General features: G+C 42.2%; 1 protein-coding gene across 1 annotated transcript in view; it reads left to right on the top strand.

Annotated features, from left to right (window-relative positions):
* Positions 1-354: 354 nt before the first annotated feature.
* The window catches only part of LOC311321405 (upstream-binding factor 1-like protein 1), a 29,307-nt gene continuing 19,156 nt past the window's right edge, over positions 355-10,505 (top strand). The window contains exons 1-11 of the mRNA XM_084453381.1: positions 355-601; positions 1,257-1,307; positions 1,417-1,473; positions 2,707-2,757; positions 2,875-2,931; positions 3,815-3,865; positions 3,983-4,039; positions 4,325-4,381; positions 7,530-7,696; positions 8,812-8,895; positions 9,423-9,590. Coding sequence (XP_084309507.1) covers positions 568-601; positions 1,257-1,307; positions 1,417-1,473; positions 2,707-2,757; positions 2,875-2,931; positions 3,815-3,865; positions 3,983-4,039; positions 4,325-4,381; positions 7,530-7,696; positions 8,812-8,895; positions 9,423-9,590 — 834 coding nt within the window. The 5' untranslated portion in view covers positions 355-567. The remainder of the gene's footprint in view (positions 602-1,256; positions 1,308-1,416; positions 1,474-2,706; positions 2,758-2,874; positions 2,932-3,814; positions 3,866-3,982; positions 4,040-4,324; positions 4,382-7,529; positions 7,697-8,811; positions 8,896-9,422; positions 9,591-10,505) is intronic.

The following is a 10,505-nucleotide window of genomic DNA, read 5'->3' as shown; positions in this document are numbered from 1 at the left end:
CGACTTTCAGTTTTTGCATCAGTGGTGGACGTGGATAAGGATTGGGTATACTGTGTCTGTCTGGCGATAGAGTAGGCTTCACTAACATCCATGGCTTCACTCGACAACACTATTGCTACCTATGCGTACTACGCGGGTTCCCTGTGACAATAACCCCAGTCCAGTAGGTGGCGCTAATGCAACCCTCAGCATGACAACCGTCATTAAACCTCACTGAAGAGGAATGAAACTCGTGGGTACGGTGCATGGATGTATATTACGTGTCTTATTGTGTCAACACAGTGGTCTGTAGTGCTGTGGGTGTTTCGTTTGCATGGTTTTATAGGTTTTGTTTTAAATTGCAACATCCATTTGTGGTCGCAAGGTCTACTGTTGTAGTAGTAACGTTACTTGGCTCGTTATGGCAGCTTTTCGCTTTTGAAAACTGTGTTTTTATCACTTCAGTAGCTTAGCTACTACAAAGTACCTAGCTTGCTAGGTAAGTTAGCTACACATAGCAAGCTACTCCCAGGCACGTTTTAGATCCAAATCAAAGACCTTATTAGAGATACTGTGACGGAAGAAGCAATGGAGACCTGTATGGAAGAACCAGGTAACTACCGTAAGTCAAAGTCGTCTATTATTGTCATACAGACAGCACACGTGCAATGGGCGACACAGACCACACAAAACACCCCCACATAAAACACCCCCACATACTACCATTCTGAGGCGGTCGCCGAGGAAATTGTCCTCTGCATTTTTCCCATCCAAGCGGTCCCCTTACACACTGTGCCACCTACGAGCAATAACGATTTCAAGCATTTTAAGATATAGCTGTTTAGGCTGTTTAGTAGTCTACCTACTACGAAACATCTGTACTGGTTGGCAGGTCTAGTGCTCTTGTCGACAGCTGGAGGCGGCACGAAATTTGATGGAGGCGATCGCCTCGTAATTCTATGCAGGAAAAACCCTGGGATAGAGTTAGTTGGTTATGCTGTGAAAGCAGAATTCCCCAAAACAAGATTCAGTGCCGTAAGAATAGTAGGCACGTCTATTCTTACGACCGCCTTAAGTATATACTGTCAGGGGAAAAAAGTAGTAGAATCCCTTGGTAACACTAATATGTTAACCTTCATACACCATAAGCCATCCGTGGATAGTTATGAAACTATAGTTTGTTACCAATCCATTGATTGAAAACCTGGAGTAAGTGAGGCAGCAGGTAGCCTATGTTTGTAGAGTTGTCTGAGAGATTTGTCCTTTCTCTCCCTCAGAGTCTATCATCATTCCGAGGAGAGAGCGGAGGCCCAGGTCCGCTAAGACAGGTACTTCAGTCATGTTAAGCTGTCAAATAGTGTTGTTACAATACAATCACTTTATATAGTATGAGGATTTAAAATCTGTTAAAATTATGTTTGTGTCCCTCTCCTTAAGCTGCAGCTGAACCTACAGTCTCCAAACAAGTTGAGGCATCAGCTCCTCCATCACAGGGTATGGTTGACAGAACACACACAGATATGCACACATACACACACATGTACACGCACGCACACACACATGCACACACACACGCGCGCACACACACACACCACACATATACACATGCTGAAGCGGTTGTCAAGGAAATTTGTCCTCTGCATTTCTCATCACCCACGAGCAAAAAGGCGGCTGGAATTAACGAATTCAAGCATTTTAGCCATAAATACCGTATATTTGGGTTAGATTTAGGGTTAAGGTTAGGGATACAGGGTTTATCCTGATTCAAAATGGTGGTTCTGGTGGTCCTCCCCCATGAAATTCTGGGCATCAAAAGCTTCATTTCCTGCATTCTGGTGAATTTCCTATGCACTAATGTGTGCAGGATTAGCTTGTCTGCCTAACTATGTTAGCCTACATTATCTGATATCATTGTGTTGATTTATTTTTAAATGGGCAGTGTGCTATTTTGTACATGTATCCCTATTTGTGTTATGTCTATCATAAACCTGAAACATAGAGACTATAATTTCACTGATCGTTCCAGTATTGAGTTAGCTTCACTTTTTCTGCAGGTTCTCACTGGGTTACAATGGAATTCAATGGGGCACCCGTAAATGTGTTGGAAAAATTATATTAAATGTGCTTTTACAAGATGGGAAGCACAGGGTGTAATCTTCCCAGTCTCAGTATACCCACCTGTGAAATGTATCGCAATCTGAATATTTGTACTGTACAGGTTTAGCATGGCTTGGACATAAGCATTACCCTGGAACTTGTTTTTACTGCTGCCATGGAGGACTGTGCAAGTCATACCAAACACCTAAAATATTCAGATTGTGATACATTTCACAGGATAGCACACTAAGATAGGGTCAGAGTTCGTTATGTTTTGAAAGCAGAATTCCCCAAAACAAGATTCAGTGCCGTAAGAATAGCGGGCGTGTCTATTCTTACAGCCACTGAGATTATGAGGGGGTAGATAGGGCGCCGTAAGAATAGTGGGCACGTCTGTTCTTAAGACCGCTGCAAGAATAGATTGTGCCTGGAAAAAAAGTTGTAGAATCCCTTGGTAACACTTTTAATATGTTACCTTTTATGCGCCATAAGCCATTCGTGGATAGTTAGGAAACTATTAAACTATAGTTTGTTACCAATCCATTGAGTAAAAACCTGGAGTAAGTGAGGCAGCAGGTAGCCTATGTTTGTAGAGTTGTCTGAGAGACATTTGTCCTTTCTCTCCCTCAGAGCCTATCGTCATTCTGAGGAGAGAGCTGAGGCCCAGGTCCGCTAAGACAGGTACTTCAGTCATGTTCAGCCATCAAATAGTGTACTTACTATACAATTACTAGCTCACTGTACATAACATGATGATTTAAATTCAGTTAAAGTTATGTTTGTGTCCCTCTCCTTAAGCTGCAACTGAACCCACAGTCTCCAAACAAGTTGAGGCATCAGCTCCTCCATCACAGGGTATGGTTGACAGAATACACACACACACACACACACACACACCAGGATACAGGGTTTATCCTGGCTCAAAATGAGGTGGAGGTGGTAGAAGGAGAAGGCTCTTTTTCGACAACCTGGACCTTATTTACGGCATATTATAAGACGTTTGACTCACCAAGATAACTTTGGTGTAATTCGGAGGCCTGTAGAAGAAATTTAACATCCAGCACGAGCCAAGTATATCCATGTAAGGGCAGCGGACGGGGCACCGAGAATGCAACTTCTAAAAAATGTATTTTCGGCCGTGAAACGGTTGTTTTTATCAATCTATTTTTATGAATCGCTAGTTGTGCTTCCATAGAGCGAGGGCTTGTTGTGGTTTTCACATGCCTCTGTAATATGATCTTTAGAAACGTCTTTAGAAACGAAATAAAGCTTCCCCACTTGCTCCAGCACGCATGCGCACAGCAGCGCGCAGACTGGCTATTCTCCGTCTGTAGGCTACACTCGAGGCTCACATTATCTACGCTACGACGGCGAAACTAGGTCACTATTCACAGAAGCGGGACCACTACCGCTCATTATACAGGTGTCCAGGCTGTAGCCAATCAGCAGCCAGATAACGAAACCCATCCTTCAAACTAAGAGTATTGAAATAAACCCAGGCATACTCTAACAATACTGAAATGAACAAATAAAGGCTACAAACGTAGGGGCCTTTTGTACACTCTTAATAGTTAATATGTTAACCTTCATACGCCATAAGCCATTTGTGGATAGTTATGAAACTATTAAACTATAGTTTGTTACCAATCCATTGAGTAAAAACCTGGAGTAAGTGAGGCAGCAGGTAGCCTATGTTTGTAGAGTTGTCTGAGAGACATTTGTCCTTTCTCTCCCTCAGAGTCTATCATCATTCCGAGGAGAGAGCGGAGGCCCAGGTCCGCTAAGACAGGTACTTCAGTCATGTTCAGCCATCAAATAGTGTACTTACTATACAATTACTAGCTCACTGTATATGATATGAGGATTTAAATTCTGTTAAAGTTATGTTTCTGTCCCTCTCCTTAAGTTGCAACTGAATCCACAGTCGCCAAACAAGTTGAGGTGTCAGCTCCTCCATCAGAGGGTAAGGTTGACAGAACACACACACATACGCAAACATACGCGCACACACACCACACATACACATGCTGAGGCAGTCATCGAGGAAATTTATCCTCTGCATTTCTCCCATCCAAGTGGTCGTCCTCCACCATCGTGCCTCCCACGAGCAATAAGGCAGCTGGAAGTAACGCTTTCAAGCATTTTAGCCATAAATACTGTACCTTTTATTTGGGTTATTTTTAGGGATAAGGTTAGGGATACAGGGTTTATCCTGTCTCAAAGTTATGTTTGTGTCCCTCTCCTTAAGCTGCAGATGAACACACAGTCTCCAAACAAGTTGAGGTGTCAGCTCCTCCATCAGAGGGTAAGGTTGACAGAACACACATGCATGCAGGTACACACACATGCATGCACGTTAAAACACATGCATGCACACACACACACACACAAACACACACACACACACACACACACACACACACACACACACACATATATATATATACATGCTGAGCCTTTCTCTCCCTCAGAGGTGGAGGTGGTACCTTAAGCGGTGGGTCTGAGGGTCCTCCCCCCTGAGAAATTTTGGGCATCAAAAGCTTAATTACATAAAAAAAAAAAATATATTAGTCATTTAGCAGACACTTTTATCCAAAGCGACTAACAATGGGCCTCATTCACCTCATAAAGAAGTTCTTAAGAAGCATTTCTTCTTAAACTGTACTTACGCCGTTTCTAAGAAAATTCGGGCATTCACCAATGGTTTCTCATCTAGGATTTGTTCTCAGCTAAGAAGAACAGATCTTACGAACACTGAATAGCAGTCGCAAGTAGGCAATTTGAGTGCGGAAATGTAGACTATGCAAAATTGGTGATTGCGGTCACCTCAGTTCTACAGTTGGATGAGATATGATTGAAATACAATTATATTTGCATAATTCCCAATAACGTGTCATAACCATAATTTCCATTGTAAACGTGTGCGTCAGAATATCTGATATGTCATAGTTTAAATCATTTCTCTCCGAATTGCTTGTTATTCGTGTTGATCAGTCTTGAAGATGTCGATAAAATAAACCAAAAGAAACCATGAGATTCGCCATTAAGAGAAGGCAGGTGAGAACTCTTCCAGTGGTTTACGAACACGTCGTGAATCAGACGGGAGCTTTCCTTAGAAACGTTCTTAGAAAGAAATTTAAGAACAGAACTTAAGAAGATATTGGTGAATATAATTGCATTTATCGTAGGAAAAGCCAATGTACTACTACTTGCCAGAACTCACAAGTGCATCTTCTCTCTAAAACAAGTGACTAAGAGCATAATCTAGTGCTGAAGGCAAAGTGCAAGAATAGCAATCTAAAGTACAGTGCAATACAATACAATAAGTGCTTAGGAGGGAGGATTGTTGTAGCACTTCTTGAAGAGATGAGTTTTGAGCCTGCGGTGAAAGATGGGCAGCGACTCTGCTGTCTTGACATCAGTGGGCAGTTCATTCCACCACTGCGGGGCCAGGACAGAGAAGAGCCGTGACCGTGTCGATCGACCGCAGGAGCCTCGGAGTGACGGGGCAACCAGTCGCCCTGAGGTAGCAGAGCATAGTGGTCGGGAGGGGGTGTAGGGTTTGACCATGGCCTGGAGGTAGGAGGGGGCTGTTCCTTTCATTGCCCTGTAGGTTAGCGCCAGAGTTTTAAACTGGATGCGAGCCGCTACAGGGAGCCAGTGTAGGGAACGGAGGAGGGAAGTTGTGTGGGAGAATTTAGGGTGGTTGAACACCAGGCGAGCAGCAGCTTTCTGGACGAGTTCTCACCTGCCTTCTCTTAAAGCGTAGATGTCACTTCTCTGAATGAATACCGGTCATCTGCGCCCTCCACTCGCCAACTTTTCGATAGCATAATGGTTTAGGTGGGGTTGTGTCAGGTGCGTTGACAAGTCAGACGACAGCAGGTCGAATCCAGTGTGGGCAATCAAAATCATCAGATTTTAATTCAGCCAAGTAGGCTTCCTACTATGAGGAATTTGTCTTGGTGCATAAACATAGCGAGGCAGAACAGTGCAAAATGTCAACGTGATAGAATACAATATACAATAGCCTACAGTCTACCAAAATATAGGCTATTAAATAGCCTACACAGCTGTCAATGGGGCATGCCCAAACAAAAATCTAAAGACCGGACTCCACCTGTCATATTTAGCAGTGTCAGTAAAATGCATGGGACGATATTAGCCTACTATTAGTTAACGCTGTATCTGGAGAAGGGCACACAGTTGGACCCGGTGCATCAGCGATCTTATTGGACAGACAGCACTCTCACGTTGTAAAATAATGAAAACCATTATTATAAGATAAATGATACAAATAGTATACAGTAGTATTGCAATCCTATAGTTATACAACTGTAGATTTGAAGTAAACGCAATCACATCATTTTAAATGAACATGACTTTCGCACGAATAGTCTGTAGCCTACTTAAGACTGCTCTTCCGTGTTTGTAAATTATGTTCTTAGTTCCCACATGTGAGAACATTGGTGAATGCCAGAATCTTATTTGAAACGTTGTAAGTGAAGTTTAAGAAGATATGCTTCCTAAGAAATTCTTAACTTTGTTGGTGAATGAGGCCCATTGTGTTTATTTATTTTTAAAGGGCTAGTGTGCTATTTTGGACATTTATCCGTATTACTGTTCTGTCTACCATGAACCTGAAACATAGAGACCATAATTTCACTGATCGTTCCAGTATTGAGCTAGCTTCAGTTTTTCAGCTGGCTCTCAATAGGCTGCAATGGAAGTCAATGAGGCAATCGTTGTTTGGCATGGCTTGGACATAAACATTCCCCTGGCACTTGTTTTTGTGATACATTTCACAGGAGAGCACACTGAGATAGGGTTAGAGCTGGTTATGGTTTGAAAGCAGAATCCCCCAAAACAAGATTAAGTGCCGTAAGAATGGCGGGCAAGTCTGTTCTTACAACCGTCATGGGAATAGACTGCGCCGGGAAAAAAAAGTTGTAGAATCCCTTGGATACACTCTTAAAATAATAACCATCATACACCATAAGCCATTTGTGGACTGTTAGGAAACTATTAACAAACTAGTTTGTTACTATACCAATCGATTGGGTAAAAACCTGGAGTAAGTGAGGCAGCAGGTAGCCTACGTTTGTACATGTCACCCATAAGGTCTGACTGTAGTCCTAGCCCCACAAATACAGCTTCCTATACTTTGGCATTAAATCTGTGGAGCTAGCTACTGTAACTGTAGTGGAAGTCCCATCATCATCGGCTAGTGTGACTTATGACAACAAAAAACATTGATTTGCTCGAAATGCCGTGCTTGGTGTGTGTTATTGAAGCGCAGACTGCTGCATTTCGACTGATATCCTGAGGTGCCTCAGTCTCTGGGATCATGTGCACCTGCTCACTAATGCCTGACTGCTGTCCCTACAGTTCCAAACTCATAGTCACATTAATGCATGTAATATGGAATCCCTGGCATTGTTCTTTCGATACAGGTTGGACTAATGAGCATATTCAGATGCTGTTGTCTGGTATGCTAGAGAACATGCCAGAATCCAGAGCGTGGGCAAGTGGGCAAAAGAAAATGCGCTGGGACAGGGTGGCCTTCCATCCTTATACAGCAGAAATGTGTCTGAAGAAGTGGATGGAAATCTCTAAACCGGTTTGTAACTGACTGCCAGAATGGAAAAGCTTTATGGAGTGTTATGATTTGTATTAAGGAATTTTCTCATTATAACTTTGCCTTATTTGATTGTTTTATTTTACTAGTACTGATACCCGCTGGAGCACACAATCAGTAACTGGCCATTTAGTCCATTATATCTCCATTACCCCCAAGAACCCGAACCGGGCGCCATAGAGAATGAATGGGGAAATGTATTTTTGCCTTATTCTCTGCTTATAACAACACTAATTGACTCCAAACTTCTCAATAGCACATTGCTAGATTCTGCCGAGAGGAATCCAGTGATGTCCATCTCTTGTAGAGGTGTCACTAGACCTGGTCCTGGGCAGTAGTCGGGGTACATCCCCGGTATTCCGCCCTGTCAGGAACCATTCATTGCACCATTGACTTTGGTCACTCGGTCTGTTCTTCAGTATCTACGGACAATATTATTTTGTTACTCACCAAAGTGAAGACTTTTTCGAAAGATGAAACACTTAAATAGCACATATCCATAAATTTCCACTGGCCTGGCTTCGTGATCCTGATCATGTGATCTCACGTGCTGTTTCTCTATCATGAAGAGGGATATCATGAGGATGAAAATTAGCATTACAGCTTGCAGACATTTTCTACTTAAAGTCTGGCGAGGAATCCAGTGATGTCCATCTCTTGACATATGGTTGATTTTAGTGACCGTTAGATTGAGCAGAAGATGACCAATTTCATGCAACAACTACTATTGGTCTAGTTAGCATCATGACAGACATTTTGTAGTTGGCAAGTCCTGCAAGAGGGTGCGTGATCCAAGATGGCGGAAGAGATGCGTTATCATTCATAATTATTTATCAGTAATTTGCAATGTAGTTGTTCCTAATTGCCTAAATAAAAAATCTGTCGCTGTGCCCAGCACCCCTCCTAGTACCCTTGCCAAATATAAATGCAGTCAGCCTGACAGTGTCCGAGGAAACTGGGACAGATACAGTACAGAGGCTTCCCCATTATTTTGAAGGATATATGTGCAATTGTTCATTTTACGCACCTGTTATGAGGTAGTGAAATGGTTAGTGAAGCTAATTTTGCTCTGTGCTCTCAAAATGTTTTATGTGTAGATCCCAAAGATGCGGACTCTTACAGAGCTGATCAATGAAGCTCAGGGTGCTTTTGAGAACCCTTTGAAGAAACATTACTCTAAGGTGAGTGGGTCTTCACCCAAAAAAGGGATTTGGTGGATTAGTTTTTGGTTCTCATAGAAATGGGAAGTCAAGTTCAATGATATTGTGAGACTGAATTATTAGGTGGGCTAGCTTGCAAAAGCTAGCCCCACTTATGATATTCCCACTCTTGTGATGTTCCCACTATTCCCACTTTCTTTCTTTCTTTCTTTCTTTCTTTCTTTCTTTCTTTCTTTCCACAAATCAGCCCCTGGGTGGGCTAGAGACACACGGTCTTCGCCGGTGGGTGCATGGAGATTGCCCAGTCCGCAGTAGTACTAGCAGTAGCACTTACATACAGCTCATGGCCCACCTCACATTTTCTCCAGGAAATGTACTTTCTAGTTTCTTTTACTTTTTCAGTTACTAATACACCTTTCATCTTTCTATGCTTCTGCTATAAACTGAACTATTAATAATATACAAAATGATGAACAATATAGCTTCTTATATAGCTTATGCTTTAATCGATTGTTTGCAGATAAGTAACCTTTTGTGTTCTTTTGTAGATATACAAACATATATACCAAAACTTCCCCAAAAGAACTGCACCTCCATATTCATTGTTCTACCGGGAGAAACATGAGGAATTGAAGAAGCAGCACCCAGAGATGAGAAGCACTGAGCTTTTTAGGTTGGCCCACAGGGAGTACGCCATGCTCTCAGAGGAGGAGAAGGTAAGTGAGGAGAAAGGAACCGTCGATGCATTTACGGTGGCTGTGGCCCAAGCCCCCAGGAAAGTAGCCTCCAAGAGCCGTATAAACCAGGTAGAAAACTGCTTTTTCTGTGCGCTGTGAACATGCCTTGGAAATGTTTGCACATGCTCAGTACATGACCGTGGGGTCCTTTTTAAGTGGCCAAACGTCTGCCGGTTTAAAAAATTGGCAATTGTCATTAATAGCTGGCAGTATAATACAGTAACCCACAGTAGACTGACAACACAGCTGTTTCATTTGACTAATTACACAGGAGTCCATGCAACTCGTGCTGTTACATGCATAGGAGACTTTAATCATCATCATCCTGTACGTGTACAGTCAATTCATACACATCACAATGGACAATTAAACTGTCTACCAAAATAGAAAATACATTAGAAAATATATTATTTTCACGAGTGATATAAGGTTCTCCCCAAAAAGTACACTTTTTGTATTCAGTGTTTACAGGTTCCCCACAAAAGGTATACACTAACCATAACCCAAACAAGAGTAAACACTTTAAATAATAATATTCTCTTGCTCAAAGAAAAGTAACTGGCAAAAAGTTAAAGCCTTTATTGATATGCTGCTATACGCGGGGGTAGGCTCCCCAGCTCAGTTTGTGTTCCCGACCAAAAAGCACCTTCAAAAAGCACCTTCATCACACATGTCTGAACTTCCGAGCTTTTCTTTTTGAATAATATTCTCTATTCAATAATCTTAATTCAGTCCAAATGTTTAAATATATAGTCCTTATGATCAGTTCGTTTTAAGTCCTTCATCCATTACCTCATGTTATAGCTCCCATAGTATGATGAGAATTTGATATGACGACTTATTGAACAGGTTCATGTCAGCAGTCCTGACGCAGAAGTTCATGCTTGTGAAGAA

The sequence above is a fragment of the Borostomias antarcticus genome, assembly GCF_949987555.1.
Source record: "Borostomias antarcticus genome assembly, chromosome: 19".
Lineage (NCBI taxonomy): Eukaryota > Metazoa > Chordata > Actinopteri > Stomiiformes > Stomiidae > Borostomias > Borostomias antarcticus.
Note: the sequence above shows the minus strand (reverse complement) of the source record. Positions and strands in the feature narration are given on the sequence as shown.